We start from the raw sequence: 25,000 nt of genomic DNA, 5'->3' as shown, positions 1-25,000 counted from the left end.
AGGGATATCAAAAGGATTCTTTAACTTTTCTGCTCGAGTGAGTTGCTGCAGGCATACACTAACATGCGTCCATTCATAACTTGATAATCACATACATCTTTGTAGAATTTTAATAATACTGTATTTAAAAACTAGTTTTAAAATATTTCTGTCGCTTCCCTTCTCTATCTCTGCTGCCCTCATTTGCGCCGAGGCATTTCCCGTCAAGTATAGCTTTGGCAGATGACCGACCAGTGACTGTGCGGTGCTGCATTCTGGGAGGGCGCCTGCCCCTCGTGAATGCACGCGGTGCAGAAAAGCCATCAGCCAGAGATCCGTTTGGCTCACACTTAATGGCCTGGGATATTTCCCAGCTTTCATCGCCAGCGGCTAAATAATGATCCATGAATCTCATAACAACTCGTTTTGGCTCTAGCGGCAGTGTGTCGTTGTGATTGCTTTCTTTTTTTCCTCCATACAAGACAGCTCTTCCTTTTCTTACAGCTGACAAAAAGGCAGCTGCTGGATGAACACGGCATCATTGATCCTGACAGGTTCTACATATACTTGACAGCCTGGGCCAGCAATGATCCAGTTGCTTATGCAGCATCTCAGGGAAATCTTCGGCCCGAGCCACCAGAATGGTTCTTCGCTGGTTATGAAGACAACCCCGATGCCCTTCGCAGTAAGTGTTACACCAAGCTCATTATTTTCTGTTCACTTTAACCACAAGTTAGTTGTGTAAATAGATAATAATTTTTATGTGTTCACATGATTCATTCATATTCACACACGCAAGACTTGAACTGCCAATTTGTACATTTCTGTTTTTGTTTCATAATTGATAAGTAATAAAGTTGATCGTCTTTTTGTCGCTTTTTCTTACATAATCCTGAAAGTATCCCTTTGTATCTCCATATTTTTAAGCCAATTCTTTGTTCATATGCAGACCTTTGTGGTGAATGTCCAGTGTGCATCAACTCCTCATTACTTTTTCACATTGTTTTTTCCTCAGTCCCATCTCACAAGCCCATTCTTTCTCCCCTTCTTGTTTGGGCATTCCTCCCTTCCCTCTTTAGGGCAATTATGTTTTTTTTTTAATTTAATGATCAATTTAATAACATGTTTGTCTGTCAATTTATATTGTATCCGTATGTACATACTTGAATATTAAAGCCCATCCCCCACACAGCGGTAGACCGGGTTTTAAAAGTGTGTGTGTATGCAGCCCCCCCCCCCCCCCATTTGAGCTTTTGTCATCAAATTTTCAACAAACCTTTATTTATTATGAGAATATAAATAACTCTGATAAATAAATTGTACTTTGTCTTTTTTTCAGCTGTTGTTTTCATCAAGTTTAGTTCACATACAAAGCGGATGCAGCTTTTCATTTTGAGATGCTTCTCGTTACCCCACACACGCGAAGTGAAAAGTGGGGTTTGGAAATTGATTCATGTCATTCCGTCCGTCCGCTTATGATCGAGGAACAACAACTCATCAAATGTTATCTATTGAACATGAATCAGACCATGAATCGGATGACAAGTTTGCTGTTTTACAGTATTTTGGCAATGAGTTCACCCTGGTCACACATGCATAGAGAGGAGTGAGAGATTGTTTTTCTCTGTCTTCCTGCCTGGCAAAATCGAAAATCATTCCAAACAGGAAACACTGTTTTTAAGGACGTTATAAAGGACGCAACCAAAAGGCACGAAGAACTAATGTATTGTGTAAGAAAGGGTGATGTAATAGACATTGGGTAAAACGGTGGTAAAATCCAAATGAATTTATTTGTATTATTATTACAATCTTTATTTTATATAGATTGAATTATATACTTGAACACTGTAGAGTGTACAGAACATGTCACCTAAATATTTCAAAGAACCTCCAGTTTAGCAGTACTTGGGACATGTTAAATAGGGTGGTGTATAAGGGTGATTGATGTCTAAGATTGCTTCAATAGCGCTAAACTTCAGATTAAGCCTGGTGTTGGCTTAGGATCTTAGGGTCCCGAGTTCACGCCCTGGTGGCTGCTGAATTAACACCAGCTGGGGTTGACTCGGCCTGTTATCCTTCTGAGATCAGTGAAATGAGTACCAGTGTGCTGGGAGAGGGACACAGCTGTGCTTCTGAGAAATGAAAGCTACCATATACAAGAACAGAACTCTGGATTAAAATCACTATTTTATTAAAATTTAGGTATTTACTTGAACACTACACAGGGTATCGAGCTCCATAAACTCTCCATTTACCCTCGCCGAAGGAGAGGGTATTGCATTTGGGTCTGTTTGTCTGTTTGTTTGTCCTCACAGAACTTTCGTATTTTTCTCCGCAACCGCTTGTCGATTGAGACAAAATTTACAACATTCATGTGACTCCTCATGAAGAATATTTTAATGATAATTATGATGTCATAGGTCACAGTGTGGCAGCCATATTGGAAAAATGGGAAAAATTTGGACCTCTGTATGTCTGAAATGGCACCAAGGAAAAAATTGAAACTTAACACACAGCAAGCATTCCTCATGGGGAATTAATGTGATTTTTTTGTGTGATGTCATAATTGCATATGTGGAACACTACATCCAATCAGTATAAAAATTTTTGGGGGTCATCTAGGAATAAAAAGGTGCACAAAAAAATTTTCATTACATAATTGGTCACGTGATTCGGCAGCCAAATTGTTTTGTAAAAAAACTTTAAAAATTCTCCTTCTCTGAAATGGCTGAACAAATCAAGGTGAGACTTTACATATATGACTGCCTATCCATGAGGAACAAAAAGTTCACACACATGACATCATATGTCACATGGTTTGGCAGCCATATTGGATTTACCCTAAAACGTATATAAAAATCTTCTTCTCCAGAACAGCTACACAGATCGAGGGCAAACTTTACATACATGTTCCCCCAAGGCATGTGTGTACAACGTTGTTAAGGAATCATTGATAGGTCACATGGTTTGGCAGCCATATTTGATTTAAGAAAATATTAAATAATGTTTTCTCTGGAACTGCTTAATCAATTGATGTGAAACTTTAAAATTATGATCTTGTACCGATCATGTACAACTTTTTTTGACTGCTGGTTGCATCATTGCTTAGGAGCACGGCTATGCCGCTAATGCAGTGCCCCAATTACCAGTACACTTTTTTTGTATACCTTGTCGGGGCTCGTATGAGAGCTAACACACAATGCACAGCAAGGGGGGCATGAGACAAGAGGGGTGGGAGTGGGAAGGACAAAACAGTGGGGAACAGAGACATTAGGAGATCTGAGGAAGGGAGAGGGATGAGGCAAGGAACGTGGGGAATACAAGATGGACATTACAGGGACTTTCAGGAAGGAAAGCAGGGAATTTGAAGGAGGTGGGCTTGGGTGGATTAACAGGGGTAGAAAAGCAAGGATTTGGATGGGGGGATGATAGGTGGTGGTGAAAAGCTATTTTGAAGGCCTGGAGGGAAGAATGGGATTGAATAGAGTGTGGGAGTTTATTTCAAAGGTGGGGAAAAAGAGGAATGAAAGAGTGAAGGTGAGCGCTGATTCATGATTTTGGTAGTTTTTCCAGAAGGGGGTTGTTGGCGGACCTTGAGCGCCCTGCGGAAATGTGGTGGGGACAAATCGCTTAGAGAGCAGGGGGGGGTCAAGACTGGAGAGGAGAGGGTAGAAGACAGAAAGACCACCGAACAGCCTGTGGTGAATGAGTGAGAGGCCCAAAGACTCAGCCTCATCGTGGGAGATCCCAATGATCCGAAATGCCTTGGTTTCCACAGCGTGAAGCCAAGAAAGGTGGGAGGCAGGAGCACCAGCCCAGAGGGGAGAGCAGTACTCCATCAGGCTGCAGACGAAAGCTTTGTAAGTGGTCAGGAGCTCAGGTGGGCCGAGGAAGGACTTTGCACGATGGAGGATTCCCAGTCGGCGACTGGCTTTGGAGGCCAGGTTTGAAATGTGGCTTTCCCAGGAAAGGTCATGGCAGATAGTGAGACCCAGAAGCTTGAAAGAAAGGACTTCTTCCAGAGTATTGTTGAGAAAGTGGATGGGGGTGGGGGGGTTCTAAAAGGTCCTTTCGGAGAGACATAGTGAGAGTGTGAGATTTGTCCGGATTGAAAGACATGTTCCACGTGTTGGACCAGTTTGTGATTTTACCCAGATCTACAGTGAGCGAAGAAGCTGCTGCATGCAGCAGGGATGACAGATGGTATGGCAGAGGGTGGAGTCATCAGCAAAGAGATAAAGAGGATTTTCCAAAGAGTCAGAGAGATCATTGATGAAAACCAGAAAAAGAACAGGGCCCAGAACGCTACCTTGAGGAACTCCAGCCTGGACAGGAAGAGGGGATGAAAGAACTCCATTTAGGGCCACACGTTGACTGTGACAGGAGAGGAAGTCTGCGAGCCATGAGTGGAGATGGCCTTGAATACCATAGGAAGAGAGTTTGGTGAGCAGGAGAGGGTGCCAGACGGTGTCAAAAGCACGTGCTATGTCGAGGGATATGGCTCTGATTTCATGTCCGGCATTGAGGACCTCCATCCATTGTTGGGAGAGCAGAAGCAGCATATCCAGGGTAGATTGACCTGGTCTGAAATCGGGTCACTGGTACTCATTTCACCGACCTCGGAAGGATGACAGGCTGAGTCAACACCCTGGTATTAATTCAGCAGCTGACAGGGCTTGAACTCAGGACCCTGGGATCCCAAGCCACCACCCTAACAGAGAGAGACAGAGAGAGAGAGAGAGAAAGAGAGAGAGAGAGAGAGAGAGAGAGAGAGAGAGAGAGAGAGAGAGAGAGAGAGAGAGAGAGAGAGAGAGAGAGAGAGAGAGAGAGAGAGAGAGAGAGAGAGAGAGAGACAGAGACAGAGACAGAGACAGAGACAGAGACAGAGACAGAGACAGACAGAGAGAAAAAAGCCAACACCAGGCTTATGATGTAGTAGTGATGGGGAATACATGTTTTATATTTCAATTTCATCGGACACATTATTTAATTTTTTGATGTGGGGTTTTTTTTTTTCTTGAATAAATATCACTTGGCTCTGCCTCAATAAGTTTGAGGGTGGAGGAGGAGTAACACCTGAAATATGAATCCTATCCAGGTTCCTCCTGATGACTTAATCTTTTATTTTTGCTTCTTCAGGTTTCTTCTGCTAACTCCAATGCAGGACTACCTGTTTGGCCTTCCATTGGATCTGAATTGAATTTATTTTGATCCCATTCTAAATTCAATTGAATAATAATGAAAAAACGTCATGGGTCAGTGTCAGGTGTCTGATCAAAGCGGGATGTCTTGGTGCCCGGCCATCAGTGCCAGCAGTTATAAAGTGACCGTTCTAATTATGTCTCTTAATTACATAACACCAGTCCACAGACACCACACAAAAGAAGTCCTGGCGACGGTCTGCAATCTCTGGTTGCTCTTTTTCTTGTTTATTTCTGTTTTCTTTTTCATTCACCACTTGCCACACTATCAGCTTCTCTTTTCTTCATCTTGTGGACCGTCTTTACTTGCATACTAATAACACAATATTTGAGTGACTCACCTTTTCTCTCAATGGCTTTACTTTCATCTACCAGTCCTCCCAAAATCATCCTTACAATACTAATCTTATTTCTCCTCATCCGCCTCATTTGAATCATCACATCATTTTGGATTTCTTTGCAAGACTTGCTATCACCATGCCGTCAACTTGCCAATCAACTTGGTTCTTGACCTGTGTAATCACAATCCTTTGGTCTTTCTTCTCTTTAAAACGATGTCTTCACATGTAGTAATCACCTGGGGCCAAGTTGATTTGGAACTGTTCCTGTATATATATATATATATATATATATATATATATATATATATATTTGGAACTGTATATATATATATATATATATATATATATATATATATATATATATATATATATATATATATATATATATATATATATATATATATATATATATATATATGACCTGATGCACGTGTCTGATGTCAGCTTGTGGCTCAGAATCTTTCAGCAAGAACTTTTAAATGCAGTCTTGTTGTGCACATTGCAAGGAGCCATGCAGCATCATTTCTCATAGTAATAGGCATAGTGAACATGACCTCATTACTGAGCAACTTGCTGGAGCTGATCCAGGCTCCATGCTACCATATTCGAGATGTTCTGTTTTTAAATTCTCACTGCAGAGATGAGGGATCATTGGGGCATCGAGGACCAGGGAATGATGTATGAATGCACAAAATCATCATGTCAACATGAGAGGCGCACTTAGGCTGACCGACATAGGCATGCTGAGCTCATAGTTTGTTGTGGCCATTGCCATTTGGTTTTCATTAGGCCCTGCCCAATGCCCCAGCATCACTTTCCCTCTGTAGTCCTTGCTCTTTTGCCCTACGATCTTGCATCTCGATGTCATCGGCTCGCCCCAGGTCATGTAACTCATACGATACTTTGCCTGCCATGTGCTGCACCCTCGAGCTGTCCTGCTCCTGCAAGTGGCTTGCCGGATGCAGTCACCTTTTGGAAGTTAGTTTCTCAACTGAGCTGAGCACTTAGTATGTGTATATATATAGAGAGAGATATATATATATATATATATATATATATCTATATATATATATATATATATATATATATATATATATATGTTAACATATCTCTCTGCCAAACATACTCAACACAAATGGAAATTTATTGCTGAAATTGCAAACATGTTTCACGAGTGGTGCAAGCTTATGTGGAAGGAAGGGGAAATCGGTGGTGGATTTGTGGCAGGTGGGGGTGAAGGAAGCCCATCAGGTGGCCTGGAACACACAGCTTGTCTCACTTGCCAGCCACAGCAAAGAGCACTAAATGAATCTAAATGAATGCTGCCAGTGGTGAAGGATTTTGCTTTGCTGGAAGGTTGTGGAAAATGTCAAACCTTGGCTGTAATGTGCACTTGAGGAAACAGCTGGTGAGCTAAACAAATCAATCAGGCAAATGTGCAAAGCATTTCTGTGTCTTACTGGTGGGAACATACAGAACAGTCTTATTACTGGGTGGCTAATAGAAAACTAACTACTCACCAATACATAAATTATTGTTACTTATATCATTCAAGCACTGCTTTGATTCTACCAAACTGGTGTGTTTGTGTGTGTGTGTGTGTGTGTGTGTGTGTGTGTGTGTGTGTGTGTGTGTGTGTGTGTGTGTGTGTGTGTGTGTGTGTGTGTGTGTGTGTGTGTGTGTGTGTGTGTGTGTGTGTGTGTGTGTGTGTGTTTTGAACTTCACCCTTAAACCTCATCAGTTTTTAGGTTATTTGCTGAGATATCTCGTATTAAACCACATACTACATGTGGTGTCAAGAACTGTTTTTTTTCCCCAAAAACCTATTCGTTAAGTTTATTTATGGGCAGAAGTGTTTTTAAAAATCGTTGGATTTTTGTTCTGCAAAGTGTTTCTTCATGCTTTGCTTCTCACCTGCAGTCAAACCGGCTGAACGGATTGAGTTTGCTCAATTCCCATTCTACTTGGGAGGTCTCCATGACACGCCAGACTACTTGCGTGCCATTGAGAGCGCACGCGCACTCTGTGAAGCATCAGCCAGAGCCGGTGTTCCATGCTACCCTGCAGGACAACCGTTTCTCTTCTGGGAGCAGTATGTGGGCCTGCGCCATTGGCTCCTTCTCGCACTCAGCGTGGCCCTCACATGCACATTCTTTGTCTGCAGCCTACTTCTCTTCAATCCCTGGACTGCTGGCCTTTTGGTGAGGAATGCTGAACTGTTATTGCTGCACCGTTCTCATCCCCTTTCATCCTCTTGGCTTCATAATCTTGTCACGTTGTACACTAAATGTACCCATCTCTAACCTCATCCCCCATCCTTACCGACTTGCAAGTTGCAGTGTTCCCTACCCTCCCTCCTCTCTTCTCTCTTTCTCCCTCCTTTTTTTTTACTGTTCATTCAAATTTCCTTGCTTATTGTGTCCAAGACTTGTTGCACTGCTCTACTGTCAGTTCAGTCATTTGTGTCACTTCTTTAAAGAGCAACAGTAAATTAAATTGGCTCTCTTCGCTACACCAGCTGGCTGTTTTGATTATTTTCCTTCAACCAAGAGAGGTTTTTTTTTTTCAAACCGATCGTGACTGTTGATTGGAGGAAAGCAGTCAGCCCACCAAGTTGGCTCGACATAATGGAAACAACCTCTGGGAGATAAGGGAAAGGATGGGGAGTGGGAAGGCATCTACCTTGAAAGAAGAGTGAGGAAAGGGAATTGAGACGGGAGCCGATATCCCAGGCTCTGTTGAAATGCAGGAAATCACCACATGAAAGGCAGAGATTCGTAGCTGTCGAGTGCTTTTCAGATGAACAACAGAGAGGAGAAGTAAGCAAGCCGGAACCCTTCAAAAGGCAGATGGCCACTGCGCCATGTTCATCAAACCTCACACTTTACATATACCAGGCCTCTGCAGCCCCAAAACGTCTGATCTTCCAAACTTTTGACTCCTGACCAAAGTAATGTTTGTGAAAACATGGGATTTCTAAGAATGAGGAAAAGAAAACCAACTAATAGCTTGTACCTTTGTCTCTTCTGCATGGTTCATATGAAACCATTTCTTCACTGTTGTTTTATTACCAAGCACCTCACATTGGTGTTGTTACAGCGAAAGTGAGATCTGCTAATGAGTTCACATGATGTGTTGTTATTATTTTTACTTCTCCGTTGTTTCCCCTTAAAGTTTGATACGCATGTCCCTGGCTCTCTCTCCTAAGCATGTCCCTCAGTAGAATCCTGACCCCATAAACCTTTCCTCTCTACTACCTAACCCTTCCACCTTGTCTGAAAAATGCTGTGCATTTCCTTTCGATGTGTTGGAAAAGTGTGGGGGTAATGTACCGTTCCTTTTGCGTGGACAAGGGATTAGATGAGTTTATCTTCTTTCTCCACACCACCTTGTGTAAGGCAACAAATACTTGTGAAGGAACTTGTTTCCTTGTGCAAAATGCAGAGGTGGTAACAGCGTTGAAATATCTTAATTGTGAAAGATACATCACACTATACAATTACAAAGAATACAATATAACGAGAAGACATTGTCAGCTTTGTATTGATCGAAGGTTAGATGTTATTTAAATATAATTACAGTAAAACCCTCTTAATTGGCGGCCTTTTTAACCGCGAAATCGGCTAATCTGCGGGCCCACCATGGACCCCAAAATTTAAACATGAAATAGTAGTATTTTTTGGGTGGAATGTGGGTCTTTGATCTCAACCGCGGTCTGAACCGTTGTACAAGTGTGGATGCGTGGATGTTGGTGTAAAACACACAATGGCTTGTCAAATCATTGACACATGATGTTCGCTAACCGCCGACACATGCTATAATCCACGGTTTAATTAATTAATTTCTTATTTTTTATTTAATTTAATTAATTTAATACATTTGTAATATACTGGTTCATTTCCTGAACTGAATCCCAATCCGTTTTTGCAGCACTGACCGACCTTGACCTTGAACTGTTTTATTCAATTCTACGTAAATTATACGGCCATAAATCTCAAATACTCTCCCCAGAATTAAAAAAAAATGTATATAAAACATAATGTCGGTGGTTATTGGCATAAATTATCTTATATTTTGTTTAATTCAATGTTGAAGACCGCTCGAGCAATGCCGCCAAAATCAGGTCACGTGACCAATGGCGGCAAGGTTAGTGTTGTTGGGTGAACGTGCCTCGCATGTTTTCCGCTTGTACTCCCTATCCGCGGTCTGTTGGTACAAGATTATATTTTATTAATATTATTCGCAGTTTTCTTCATATTATTGACAGATCCGCGGATCGTCTAAACCGCGGATTTTTATTTTATGGACCCCAACGGCCACGATTTAAAAGAGTTTTACTGTATGTATTTATTTGGGTTGGTAGGATGACCGAGCGGTATGCACAATCACCTCAAAGCCATCTAAGCTTGGGTTTGAATCTCGGCCCAGCTATAAACCATCATCCTGGTGTTTCACAAGTTGGGTGATTCATCAATGTTTGTGCTGTCTCTTGAAAGGATGTGAAATTGGAGGACCCGTCTGCCAGCACTAGTTGTTGGTGGATGTTAAATATCCCACGGTGTCCTTCGCGAAGAGTAGGTGACTTGTCGCTGGCCACCCTGAACCAATTCCAAACCCCTGCCCTAACTACTGCTGGGTGAGGGATGGCAAACCACCCAGCATGAGCCCTGGCCAAGAACTGCTTCGGCAGAACCAACACTCTGTAACCCAGAGTATGGTACATCGGATTGGGATGTAGTTACAAGAATCCACTACCAAATGACTGGGCATTCATAAATATGAGGTCTTTTGAATTTGAAGAGATTATCAGCCTCATGTCTATCTAATGTTCTCATGAACATTGCACACTTCTCCCTTTTGGGTGATGGTCTGTGGTAATATGTCTGGTGTTTGCTTAATGGTTCGGGTGGTGGGCTTTGGATCTTTGGGTCTTGAGTTCAAATCCTGCTCAGCTGTTGAATTAATACCAGGTGGGGTTAACTCGGCCTGTCATCCGTCTGAGGTTGGCAAAATGAGTGCCCGCATGCTGGTATTCTGTGTCGGAGTGGTGACCCGTCCAGGATTGTGCCCAATATCCAAGGAGACTGCTTAAGCAGCACCAACGCTCTGCACAGTCTGGTCCCAATCTCCTCTCCTCCTGTGGCAATTCCTCGTGGAGACCTCTTCATTGATTTATTATTGACAGTAGTTTTCAAAAATACAATTCTCATTAAGTCAATCAGGATCATTGGAAGTGGGGGTTGTTGGAAATGTGGAGGGAAGGGGAAAGGCAAGGAATTGCCATAAATAACAAGGTAGAGAGATTGGTTTGCTATCAACATTGTTAATATACGCAACATTAGAGGATTTCCACTTCATGCGGTCTTATCCTTGCATCAAAAAACTGTGGAGAAGGAAGTGCACTCTAAATACTCATTCCTTTCTCCATCCACTCAAGCACTTGAACTAAAAATGCCTGATAACAATGGTGTTCCGTTCACGAACTTGGGATAGAGAATGCACACATAACTCGATATGCAGTCATCAAAATCCCAGGAGGTACACCAGTGTGTCAGCCCCATTGTGTCAGCATCAGAGGTGCATGGACAAGATAATGAAAAACGAGTGCAACGTGGACTTTGTTTTTACGCAATGCTTTGCATTTTGTTTTTATTTTCTTTATCGTGATTAATAACATTTGCTAAATAACATTTGATAATTAATAACATTTTATATTGGAAAACAATAAACGTAATCAGCTGAGACGATAACACTAGGCTGATGGAATATGGTGAGCAAGGTAGTAGAGGCCGTGATGGACGCTTTGTAATCTCCAGGATGCTTTGTAATCGTTGTATCATTTCTGCTTAGACACATCTCCGCTTATGAATTCTAATCTAATAACCTTATTTATTGTAGTTATTTAATACTTGAATTGTATTAACTGTAACTTTTAGCATGTACTTGTTGGTATGATTATCTCTTTTGTATTTACATGAGGTGAGAGAGTATCAAAGAGTCTGCTGCATTTATGTACGTATGTAATAAACAGATGGTCATTTAAAAGGATTGCCGACAAACAGCCAGAAATAATGTTCATGGCAGGGAAAATTGTCAGGCATTGCTCTTGTCATCTGGAACCATTAAGGAAGGCTCAACGTGGGGATCATATTTTTTCGTCATGGCTTTCACGAAATTCAGATTACTATCACCCCTTTGATTTTTTTTTTTTATCAACGTGTGTGTGTGTGTGTGTGTGTGTGTGTGTGTGTGTGTGTGTGTGTGTGTGTGTGTGTGTGTGTGTGTGTGTGTGTGTGTGTGTGTGTGTGTGTGTGTGTGTGTGTGTGTGTGTGTGTGTGTGTGTGTGTGTGTGTGTGTGTGTGTGTGTGTGTGTGAGAGAGAGAGAGAGAGAGATGGCTCACAGTTTCCATCACACTGATGAGGAATGTATTTATATATATATATATATACAGGTATCTGTGCTTGCAATGATGACGGTGGAGCTGTTCGGGATGATGGGCTTGCTCGGAATCAAGCTGAGTGCGGTACCTGTCATGAACCTCATCGCTTCTGTTGGTGTCGGTGTCGAATGTACTCTGCACGTCGCACTGGTGAGTTTGGCTTACGGGTCACTCAGATGGGATAACATTGTTTCAGATATGCTTAAGTTCAAAAATTAAATAATTGAAAATGAGAACAATTAAATAATTGGAAAAAGTTAATAATTAAAGAGCAGGTTTTGGGTCGCTGATGACTTCACGTGATTCGAAGGTTGTAATCACATTAATAATCGTTGGGCAATTATTTTCTTACATTTGAAACTCAAAATATGCTAAAATTAACTTTTAAGTCAAAACTTTTGTCAGTGATCGAAAAACAGACCGGAATTTACCGAAGATGCTATGACGTCACATTCTCCGAAAACTTCATGAACATTCGGAAACAGCGTGTGAACAATGGCGAGATGCGAATCAGAGAGTGATTTCAGCGGCGATGAGATTGAGTGTTTTCATTCCGATATTGCCGAGAACGAGTCGGAGGATTATGGGAATTTATACTATGGAGTTTCTGACCCTGAGCCATATAAATTTGAGCTACTTGCAAGTGCCAGAAAACGGCCTATTTCGTGTGCAAGTGGCAGGACTGACTGCCCAGCAGTTCACACTGACAGACTCCACCAGACATTGGTTTGTAGATTTTCATTTTCTTGTTCGATGCATAAAATAATGTAAAGTTTGATTCGTCTGTGACTTGATATAATAATTTTAACCCTCACGTCACTGAAGAGTCAGAAATAGAATGAATCAATAATGGACCCAAATATATTGTACAGGATTCAGCGACGGAGGGATTCTCAACCCACTCCGACCATCTCCAGGGTTTAAAACGCCAGCTGGCTCGGCACAGGCCTCGGGTCATGCGTCTTCAATCGCGATACCAACGTAATCCTGGACCTTACCAGTTGGGGTAATAGAACCCCGGTTACAGACTGGTTTTGTCAAATGCCGAGTGTTTTCTGCCAGTCTGTAACCATTTTGGTTTTATATGCCAATCAAACGGATCGTTCCTCGACGCGACACAAATTAATCCATCGCGGCAACTTCATACGAACCGACCAGATTTATTGGGGAACATCGGGGAATACGACACAAGCAAAATCTTCACGACAATATTTTTATTAACAATCTTTCACCCGTTCTTAACTAGGGAACTACGGATTACAGGTTTCGAGGGGGTCCCGACCGAGATATGCCTTAAACAACGTGCAGACAAGACAGACAGACAGCATGCAGCCAAGACAGAGTACTCTGTGATGTTTCATGGACGAGAGGAAAGTGTCAAAAGCACGAATGTTGCTCGTAACATGCCGATGTCCACAGATTCGAGCCCCCAGCTCGAACACGCCGCCTGGCAAGATGGCGGCGCCGTACTCTTTCTTCTCAAGGCACCACGTGCACACTCCTTCCTCAGCACGTTCTGGCCCCATGCAATGTCGACGGCACAAGACCGTTAGATTGACGGTGGGTCTCTGCTGGTTTCCCACAAGGTCCAGCATACAAGTCCAGGCCCGGCCTGTTCACCAGACAAGGCCAAATTGAGGTGTTTGGACTCCGGCAGGTGGATCGACAAACGTGTCGAGGACCTTCTCATAAAAGTCTATCGCCCACTCGACATGCAGGCAGCCTCTGGTCGTTTCTCCTGCCTCCTTCACGAAGCAGATCGCAGACAGACACAGCTGTCCCCTACACAGCAGATCACGACTCCCACCAGTCGTTTCTCAGTTCCACCTTTTTTTTCTCGGCCGATGGCAGACTCGACCCTCAGGTTCAGTTTTCTCTCCCGGCCGATTCCCCACTGCCTTTCCTTTTCTCGCTCACCTCGAAGCCCCTGCTCATCCAGCAGACCGCGACTCGATACTCGTCGTTTCTCTGTTGCCTTCCCTGCCTTTCTTTCGGCTCGTTCCTCACGAAAAACAGACACAGCTGTCCCGTGTACAGCCGATCGGTGCCACCTCGGCGCTCACAGTTTCTTCTTCGATCACTCTCTGCGAGCCACTGGCTCCTCCCCCTTTACGAAGCTGACAAACTCCCCCCACCTCCCTCTCCAGGCCTCTCCCCCTCAGCCGACTGGGCGGGGGCCTATCGTCCGGAGAGGGGAGGAAGAAGAAGCCTTCGGCACACCACCACTGTACGAACAATAAACATGCATCCTACACCTCCCGACACACATGTAACATCCATTTTACCGAACAGCCTCGCTAAACATGCATTTAATGGGGGGGTCTGAGCTAATCCTATATTTAGTAGCCTACTAAGGGCCATTTCCATAACAATATTATACACTGTAGCCTTGGCGTTGAAGTCTTTCTGACAGCTGAGCTTGACCCCAGCGAAAGTGAACAGTTAGAACAAACCCCAACTTTCAAGAAACTGTTGTGGCATATAAATACCAAAACATGTTTAGCCTCATTGGGAAATATTCTACCAAGTTTAGAAAAAAAAGTGGAAAATTGATCAATTTTTTACAATTGAAATGAAATAGCCCAATTTGCTGATGCTGTTAAAAAAGTAATTTAATCAACAATAAGTTGATTTGTTGAGAATTTTTTTTCATGCTTGTGTTTTTCAGAAAGTTTATTTATGTGTTTTTCCATGTACTCTTAAAGAATACATTTCAAGGTTTTTCTCACTTAAACTCAACAATTGATTCTGTGACAGAGCAGTATCTGAGAACTTGTCAACCAACAACTCATATTCACAGAGTGGTGATCAGATGTGTTTATGCCTTCGTAATCCTCGGCTGTGAAATGGTCACCACAAATGACAAGTCTATCCAAAGGATCCTCTTTACCCGTTTTATTTGGGGGGGCAATTCGCCCGTTTTGTTTGTACAAATCTTATCCACTGCCGGCGAATGTTTGATTCCTTCGGGAATCGGTGGGAGCGATTACCCGTTTTCCAGCCATTTTCGCAAAACATGACGACACACGTACGAGGCATGATGTACAAATATCCAAATAACTTTGTTCTACAACAATTCAAAATAAAAAAAATTACCCCCGTGTGGGGATGACGGTCATCTCTATAATGTGTTTTACTATCATAATCGATGAACCGTTGCCAGATATCTCCTAAAATGACAGACTAGATAGGTTTTGAAAATGGCGACTTTCACAAATTTCGTGACCCCGTGACCTTGACCCTGACCTCGAATCCGGAAAAAAATATGTCGTTGGGTATCACTCATCGACCTCTACCCACATACTAAGTTTCATCAAGACCGGAAAGAAAAATTGTTGACGGACTGACGAACATTTGGTCCGGCCTTATTAGGTCATCTCGGTAGAGATGACCTAAAAAGGATAATATTGACAGTTGCAAGCTCAAAAAAGCGAAAGAACGGCCCGCTCAACTGGACACTTCTTCAATGAGCGAGTGAGCGTCCGCTTTGTTTTGGAGAACGTGACGTCACCATCCATATATGGCACGTGGCTGTTTTTTTTTTCAACAGCCTCGAGAAATAACAACTTCGGAGTTAAATTTCATTAATTTTCCCAATAGTTAGACAACCACAATAGTTTGCATCGAACTATTTAATGCACATATAATCGTATTGATAAATTTTCAGAACATGTTTGGTGACCCGCAACCTGCTCTTTAAGTGGTCAAATAATTGAAAAAAAAATTAAAAACTAAGTAATTGAAAATTGGGAAGAAATCGAAAATTGAAAGATTAAATAATTTTAAAAATGGAAAAGATTATTCTTCAAAAAGTGGAAAACCAAGATTGAACACTTAATGCCTCCCTCCGGGAACCATGAAAATGCTTGCTTGCTTGCACTCACGGCTTCTGCCCCATGCTGTAGGTTTGCATCTTTAGCACCTCCTTTCCTTCCCTCCCACTTGCACAGCTTCCCTCAAATATGCTCTTTAAGAAGCACACAAGTCAGATTTTTGTTTTTCAAATTCTTAAACGAATTCCTTTGCTGAAGATCGTGTTACTTACTCCACATTGAATCATATCACATGACTGTTTTGGTATTATTTAATGCTTTGGATTTATTTGTTGCAAAATTGTATATCAGATGTAATTACATATTTATTTACAAGAAAGAAAGTGCAACAGTTGAAACCTGCATTTGTTTAGGGCACTGTTAAGTGTGCAGATTATATGTGTTGTCATAAAATAACTACAACCAACGATAAAACAAATGTCAATCATATGTTTTAAATAACATCCTCATTGTACTCATAACAATACTACATTGGCAGTAACAAGCAAGGGTAAGCTAAATACAACGTAGTCCATGCAATTTTACATTATGACAAGTCTGGAGACGGCGATGGTTCACGAGCAATGTACACGATTCGCCTTTTTTATTTTTTGACCTTCGAGGGGACGCCACGGGCAAACTGGCGGGAATCGGGAAAAACGTAAATGATGAAAGTTGTAGTACTCGAAGAGCGCTACTTGCGTACCAACTTTCATTCGAAACAGTTGACAACCCTAGGAGCGCGATGCCCTATTTATTGATTTTTTTTGACATTTTCTAAGTTCATGACCTTGTGACCTTTACCTTGAGACGAAAATGAAAAATCGAGCTCCGTGGGGCTATGCAGGTGCCATTGGGCTAATCAAATACTGAAACCCCTGCCAGATTCGACAAACCCCCTCAGAGAAGATGTAACTTGAAATCGGCTACCCCCTAAAAACACATGTTTTTTGGGCGTGGCTCCGCCCATAATGGGCGCAGCATGCCCATTCTCTGGAAAAAACAACTCGATCATGATACAAACCTCGCACCCAAATTTTATCAAGATCGGATCAAAACCCACGGAGCTATGCTCGGGACAGACAGACAGACACACACCCATAACAAATATAGTGGTCACTTACTGACTCGTGAACCAATTACCTCCGCCACTGAAGGTGAAGGAGGTTATGTTTTCACCCCTTTCTGTCTGTTTGTCTGATTGTGTACAAGATATCTCAAAAAGTTGTGGACAGATCCGGATGAAATTTTGTGGACAGGTTCGGTGTGTGACAAGGATGAACTGATTAGATTTTGGTGAAGATCCGGATCCAGATCGACGACTAGAATTTCAAAAGTGATTCATCACCATTGAGAGATAGGGCGAAACCAATATATAGCACGATATCTCAATAAGTTGTGGACGGATTTGTATGAAACTTGGTGGTGGACATGTTTAGTGTGTGACAGTGACGAATTGATTCGATTTTGGTGAAGATCCAAATCTGGATCTGGATACGAGAATGATTTATTTGCTAAAGTGATTCTTCACCATTGAGAGATGGGGCCAAAAACGATATCGTACTGTATAGAATGATATTTCAAAAATGTAATGGCCCTGATATGTTGTCGTGGATCAGGCATTACGTGGTGGAGGTATGCGCTCTACCGAGTGCCCTTCTAGTTATATAATGTAGCATTTTCCATGAGTGAAGTGTAAGCAAATGAAAGCTTAAAAACCTTAACATGACAAATCCATCCGAGTAGAAGCTAAATTGAAACAGGTTCACATAATCTATAATAATAAATGTCAGTTTGTGTGCGTCTCCTCCATAACTTCAAAACCATGAAACCTAGAGGCCCAAAACTTTGCATTAAATTTGCATACCCAAAGCTTTGCATACCAAGGGAACTCCAAGGGAGTGCATGAATGAAAACTGGGTGTTTGGGTAAATTTAAACACCCCTTTTGAAGATAATTAACAGGTTTATTTAATTAAATATGAAATTGCCAGAGCATTAAACTTAACTTTTTCCAACTGTTCTGTTTTTCCCAAAGTGTAACTTTATTGAGTGCAACGAATATAATTAAGAAGGTGAAGGCTTCCGCGGTGTGAGCAGTGGGCGTGGTGACCGTGGCTCGTTTCTCCGTGGGGACATTCCTGGAGATAGGAAGGCAAAATAAATTGGAGGATTGGAATGAGTAAAGCAACAGGACAAGTGAACTGCGAGTTCAAGCGAAAATTGAAACATGTTTTCAGTAGCCACAAAGCAATGAATCCCCTCACCACGGCAGGATGACCCCGCGGTATGCACACTTGTTCAAAGCTGTCGAGCTTGGGTTTGAATTGTTTCACCTTTTTGTGCGATCTGTTTTCATTTAGGATGTTATTTCATTAAGAGCTTGGAGCGATGTTATCTTCTATATTAAAAGCGAATGAGACGTTTGTTTGTTTGTGATGCTACCTCTGTGAGCTCCTCAGGTTAATCATGACAAACTTTATAGATTCACATTTTTTACCATGATACGCCTTACGAGGGATTTTAAACAGTTATTTTCTCCCAATTCATCACTTACAAACCACTACCTGTCATGGGGAAGGGGTGGCAGTCTGGAGGGAGGGTGTTGGTTGGGAGGAGGCAGGGCAAGGTATGAGAGGAGGGAGAGGAAGTGGTGGGGTGGGAGTCCGTAGGTAGGGGTGATAGGAGGTGGGAGGAGGGAGAGAGTGGGGGTGGGGTAGGAGGGGTAGGATAAGTGAGCGGAAGGGGTGGGATGAGGGAGAGGAAGGGTGGGGTGTGAGTCCGTCATATAGGGTCCGTCATACAGAGGGAATTTTAAAAACAGATGGTTCAAACTGTTGTGGAACTCTTAATATTCAAGGTAACTCTTATTACTCAATGTAGCTCTTAATATTCAATGTCCACTCAAGGCAAAGTACAATTCAATCAGAGAATATTTATTGGGCGTAATATCACGGAGCGAAGGAGCATCGATGTAAAACATACACTGGTCTCCGCTAAATCGGAGTTACAGAAATCATCTATATATAATGTCCAACGGAAGGTGGGGGAAAAGTTAAGGGGGCCGAGGAGAAGAACAGAGAACAAGAAGAGGAGGAGGGGAGTTGGGTCATAATGACCCATATCTGACCTTGACTGGGCTAGTTTTCACATGAGAAAAGCAAGGCAAGGGCACAACTGTAAGCAAAACAATTCTGGACAGATTCAGGCTGTTCACAATATATATATATATATATATATATATATATATATATATATATATATATATATATATATATATATATATATATATATATATATATCTTTAGAATTCCTGTCAAGAGATGGCAGGTACCTCAATTAGAAATCTAACAGAGAGAGAGAAGAGGAAAAGGGAGGGAAGACAGGGGACAAAAGCAGCAGCAGGAAAGAACATTGGGTGCATGGAAAGGCTAAGAAAGTTGGCATTAGGCGTTTAGCAAAGCAAGAGAAGATACAAGTTCCAATAAAATACATTTGATTAATTATAGGTTCCAATAGATGAGTAACAGAGAAATGAATACATGTCACTAATTGAAACAGTAATCGACAGGTGCAAAAATTCAGGAAAACAGGTGTAATAGTAATTGACTACAGTTGGTATGAATTGAGTAAGCAGATTGATCATCGAACTACCATTTTAAAAAGATGTCTGCTTCAACAAAACCAAGCAGCTTGTATATCGCTCATATCGCTTAAGCACTCAAGCAAGCACTCCAACGGAACGGTTGAAGAATACTTTGTTTACCTTATGACCTTAACATTGTCTTGAATGTCAATTTGTAATTTTATTTTCAAAACGACGTCCACCGTGATAAAACAATAAAAACAGTCAATTACACCGCTTGTGACTATCGCCATGGCTTACAAACACAAGTTTATAAAGAACAGCGAGCTTGGTAAGCGATTAGTGATGTATACAGCGATTTATAGAAATGAAGATCATCGACCAATGATCAGCGACATACACAGCGATTCGTAGGTATGAAGCTCCATTGTACAGAAACCGTTATGACCTGTTCCGAGGTGAGGCATTTTTCGTCGGCCAAATCAAAATGGTGGCTAAGACCCCTGCGAGGTGAAGTTGGGCTGACCAAGGATAAGGCTTTCATGAAGGTAAGCCATTATCTTCAAAAGGGGGGTGTTTAACTTTACCCAAGTACCCAGTTTTCATTCATGCACTCCCTTGGAGTTCCTTTCGTATGCATGCAAAGTTTTGGGCTGCTAGGTTTCATGATTTTGGAGTTATGGAAGAGACACGCACACTGACTGATGCACATTGTCATTTATCTATCTATAATTCCAGCAATGTGTGTGTGTGTGTGTGTGTGTGTGTGTGTGTGTGTGTGTGTGTGTGTGTGTGTGTGTGTGTGTGTGTGTGTGTGTGTGTGTGTGTGTGTGACCGCTGTTTCTCGACAACCACTGGTCCGATCTGATTGAAACTTGCCAGGTATATTGCTGGGGACCTGAGTATGTGCCTTTTCAAGGTTTGATATTAATCGGACAAGTACTTCCCAAGTTATGGCCATTTATTTACCAAACCAATGACAAGACACGTTGTTGCGTGGGCATGGCCGATGGGGAAGGGAAGCTAAGCCGCGTTCGCCATTACGGGTTACAACGTACGGACTTCCGGATAGTGATGACTTCGTGTATTCTAATAATTTCTCGATTTCTTATGCGCATTTATAGATAAACACAATGCCCCAAGTTATGATCGTTTTCATATTAGACGGTGCATAAATTTCAGTAACATCAGAGTGCTGGTATGCTCCGAATGAGGAAGTACATTTTTTTTTTCTCTCTCTTCTCTTCTCTTTTTGTTTTTCTTTGCCACGACATTGCGAAAAGGTAAAATACTTTGGCGCAAATTGAATAATTGGGTATTAAAACTAAATTGCGAATAATCGTAACTGCGAATAATATGCGAACTTCTGGGCCACGCACGTCCGGGCACACGAGAGCGAAGAAACGGCCTGTGTGGTTATTGTTTGCTGCTCGCGGTTTGAATGTTTATTTATTTATTTATTTATTTTTTACGGGCACGTACTAGTCTATCTATAATTCCAGCAATCTCTGTGTGTCTTTGTGTGTGTCTGTGACCGCTGTTTCTCGACAACCACTGGTCCGATCTAATTGAAACTTGCCAGGTATATTGCTGGGGACCTGACCATGTGCCTTTTCAAGGATTGATATTAATCGGACAAGCGGTTCCCAAGTTATGGCCATTTATTTACCAAACCAATGACAGGACACGTTGCTGCATAGGCATGGCCGATGGGGAAAGGGCGCCATTTAGTTACCAATGACAGGACACGTTTCTGCGTAGGCGTGGCCGATGGGGAAAGGGCGCCATTTATTTACCAGACCAATAACAGGACACGTTGCTGTGTGGGCATGGCCGTTTGGGAAGAGATCCTCAGCCGCGTTCCCCATTACGGGTTACAACGTACAGACTTCCAGATAGTGATGACTTACCGTATTCTAATAATTTCTCGATTTCTTATGCGCATTTATAGATAAACACAATGCCCCAATCCAGTCATTTACGAGAGCGAATGAACGGCCTGTGTGGTTGTTTGAAAGTTTTTTTTTGCATGTACGGCTACGCACATACGGGCACGCGAGAGCGAAGGAACGGCCTGTGTAGTTGTTTGAAAGTTTTTTGGTTTTTTTGCATGTACAGCCACGCACATACGGGCATGCAAGAGCGAAGGAACGGCCTGTGTGGTTGTTGTTTCTGGCACGCGGTTTGAATGTTTTTTTTGTTTGTTTGTTTTTTGCACGTACAGCCATGCATGTATGGCCACGCACATACGGGCATGCGGTTTGAAAGTTTTTTTTTTTTTTTTTTTTTGCATGTACGGCCATGCACATACTGGCACGCACTAGTTATTATAGATTTGTGGACTATTTATATAAATCACAGTTTAGTTTTGGCACATGCTTTTCGTGGTTATGCTTATCTAAGCCAAATTGCATTTATATCATAACAAGAAAGCTGATTTGACAATATAGTACTTTTGGAAGAAATGGCACCAAACATTTAATCTGAAGGAAGCAGAAGAAACTTTGTGAGTATTTTGCTCTGCAAACTAAGGACAAATATAAATAAATGACGAACAGAATGGGATATTATGTACAATATTTGATATCAATCTAGTTGTACTATCTTCACTATCAAAAACTAACAAAAATTGCAGTTCTGTGTCTTATATGGCTAAGGGATATAGAGTTTACCATGGGTGAACACAAGTTGTGTGAAATATAAATCAACCATATCTGTTTGTCCACTTGACTTGTTTATTGTCATGGCAAAGGAAGGTCTCAGAGGAAACACTTTTCTCACCAATGGAATTGGAAACTTCGAATCCCGTAAAAGGAATGGCATCCTCAGGAGGAAGACAGTTATACATTTGCTGCTGCCTGTATGGACATTAAATTCAATCATCCTGGTTTAAAAGGCTTCCAGTAGTACTCTTGTGCCATTTTTTAAAACCTTTTTTTTGGTCCAGCCAGGAAGTTTTTCAAAGAAGCAAGGCAACAATATTTACATTGAGCTCGAGCTTGCCAGGTGGCTTTCCAGAAGCAGTCAGTGAGTTTCGATAGTATGATGGAATATTTAAGTTATAATAATCATCATCAACTTTGTCAGCACTCAAGTGAATCTTCGATGTTACAGGAATAGTTTCTGCCCCCATACAAGTAACAGCATCAACATTCTCATTCGATATGTTGGTGTCAAAATAGATCTGTTTGTGAGAAAAATGGCATTCCTGCCTCCTCTGTCCAAGTGGGGGAAAACTTCGTCAAGAGGCTCTGAAGATGGGATACCAGATAAGGAGACGTGGTTGCATAACGTCGATGGGCTAGATCAACCGTTTCGTGCTTTCAATGCCTATTAGAAGGATAAATGTAGAGAAATCAAACTCTTCCTTGAGTACTCTGGTATATCTATGGAAAGGCGTATCTTAAAAATGACTTCAAAATGCCTGCTTTAAAATCCAACTTTCCATGTTAGATTATATTTTGTTCAATTGTAATGTAATGATAATATGTAATGTGTTCTTCGGATTACTTTGAAAGTATAACAAAGAGATGACAAATTTGGAAGGACATGTCAAATATGTTGCTTTCATGAAGTCAATGCTCTAATTTTGCATTATTGGCAAGCAGTCCCAGAGCAACTGTTTTTATTTTTTTTATTTTTTTTAAAATAGGTGGCCTACAAATGTCTGGGGGCCTATATCTCCAATACTCTGTAAAACCCTCTCCTCCTTTTTGCTAATGATTCCATGCTATGTCGTACGGTAAACCATCCCACCAACAGGCAGACAGCAGCTGCATCAATCTCTACCGATCTGGAATTGATTAGATGCTACTCTGAGAAATGGAACATGGCTTTCAATCCTGGCAAGTCTCACCCTGTCACTCTGGAAGGATCATTAAACCAATCCAACGATTTCCATGGTCAACCACTTGAAGAAGTTCAGTCCTTTGAACTGCCTGACATCACCATCAGCCATAATCTCTCTTGGTCCGACCACATTAAAAAGCTTGCTTCCATAGCCAGCTGCAGACTGGGTATCCCCCATCTTTCCAAGTCATTGCTTAATAAACTAGAAATACTCACAGTCTGCAAGGCTTTTGTCCGTAGCTCATTGGAGTACTGCTCTCCGTTATGGGCTGTGGCTACAGCATCACCTATATTGCTGAATTCTGTGGTATCGAAACATTTAAAAACTATTGGCATCTCCAGTGATGGTGCTGTACAACGATGAATGTTCTGCATCGAAGACAAGTCGGTGATCTCTGTTTTTGTTGTGTGTTTTTTTCCTGCCTCCTCCGCTCGGTCTAACTCCCTCGTCTCCCTCAGCCCTCCAATCCTCTCCAAGACCTCTTGGCCACATCTGTTCTTCCATCAACCTCGATCTGATTCAACAGACAAATTGCAGGCTTTAAATTTCACAAAACCCAAGGTTTTTTTGATCAATCGATATCCAAATGGCACGTCAACACTGTCCAAACTTTGCTTTATTTAAAAGATAAATCACCAGCGATGCATGAACATCATGGCATGGCACTGTATAAAGAAAGAAAAGGAAATGAATGGTAACTGGCTGTTCTTCTCTGCTGTTCCCCTCGGCTTTACTGTTTATACACTCAGTCCAACAACATTTGTAAAAGCCCCTCCCTCCATAAATTATTCGTAAATACTATAGATGGGTCAAAATTTCCCAGAAGGGGTTAGAAATCTCTTAATATCTCTCTCTCTCTCTCTCTCTCTCTCTCTCTCTCTCTCTCTCTCTCTCTCTCTCTCTCTCTCTCTCTCTCTCTCTCTCTCTCTCTCTCTCTCTCTCTCTCTCTCTCTCTCTCTCTCTCTCTCTCTCTCTCTCTCTCTCTCTCTCTCTCTCTCTCTCACACTCACACTCACACTCATACTCACACTCACACTCACACTCACACTCACACTCACACTCACACTCACACTCACACTCACACACACAGACACTGACGTTTGTGTTGTTGATATAATCAAGACGTTGCACTGTTAAATAACAAATTATTTGCTATCCCACTGTGACTCCACAACAGACATGCAAATGTTCCAGCAAGAACATACTCACAATCATCCAAGATGCCAGCTGCTCGAAGCCACAGTCATGAATGACAATCTGTGAGACACGGGCCTTGTACACAGGCATTTTGTTGTGAAGGAAGAGCACACCTTTGACTAACGTCTGTAGGCATATGTCCTTGATCACCTTCCAGAATTTTTCCATGAGGCTCGTGTAATATTCCCCAGTGATTGTAGTTTTGTCAGACACATAGTTAATCAACAGGATTCCATTGGTATGCTCGAGAACTAAGGCCATGATCTTGCCGGCATTTGTTGGGTGGTGATCATCCCCTGTGCTTCCATTGCTTGAATTCCATTTCGGTTTCAGGATCCCAGTGGTGAAGGCATGTTTCTTCACCAGTTGTCAGATTAGCGATACAGTCAGCTACATCTGTGTTGAAGAGTTTGAGAAGCCATTGATGTCAATTGTAAGTGCTGAGCTTTTAGAGGCTCTATCTTGCTCAGACATTGTAAGAGCCTAAGAATTTGTGGATGATGGTGTACATGCTGCCTTAAATAATTCTAAGTTTTATGAATATTTCAGCAAACTTAATGTGGTGATCCTTTATGATTAATACCTTAATCTGGGA

The 25,000-nt window shown here is 41.9% G+C and overlaps 2 protein-coding genes across 13 annotated transcripts in view; one reads left to right on the top strand and one right to left on the bottom strand.

Moving 5' to 3' along the window:
* Nucleotides 1-25,000, bottom strand: part of LOC147031932 (uncharacterized) — a 174,867-nt gene that overhangs the window by 1,324 nt on the left and 148,543 nt on the right. For 10 of the 12 annotated variants that reach the window (XR_015054977.1, XR_015054975.1, XR_015054978.1 and 7 more), the window contains one exon: nucleotides 15,046-17,913. The exons of the other annotated variants lie outside the window; for them this stretch is intronic. Coding sequence is in view for 4 of the 10 variants with exons in the window: in XM_085869171.1 (XP_085725297.1) it covers nucleotides 17,748-17,913 (166 nt within the window). In the remaining 6 variants the exon portion in view is untranslated. Of the gene's footprint in view, nucleotides 1-15,045; nucleotides 17,914-25,000 lie in introns of those variants that run through there. 12 annotated transcript variants of the gene reach the window in all.
* The window catches only part of LOC147031935 (protein patched homolog 1-like), a gene marked incomplete in the record, with an annotated part of 209,891 nt that overhangs the window by 123,361 nt on the left and 61,530 nt on the right, over nucleotides 1-25,000 (top strand). Inside the window, 3 exon segments of the mRNA XM_085869166.1 lie at nucleotides 484-664; nucleotides 7,442-7,722; nucleotides 11,974-12,111. Coding sequence (XP_085725292.1) covers nucleotides 484-664; nucleotides 7,442-7,722; nucleotides 11,974-12,111 — 600 coding nt within the window.

The sequence above is a fragment of the Eptatretus burgeri genome, chromosome 2, assembly GCF_056783735.1.
Source record: "Eptatretus burgeri isolate ZD-2024b chromosome 2, Ebu_testis_v1, whole genome shotgun sequence".
NCBI lineage: Eukaryota > Metazoa > Chordata > Myxini > Myxiniformes > Myxinidae > Eptatretus > Eptatretus burgeri.
This window is presented reverse-complemented; position numbering and strand designations above follow the sequence as displayed.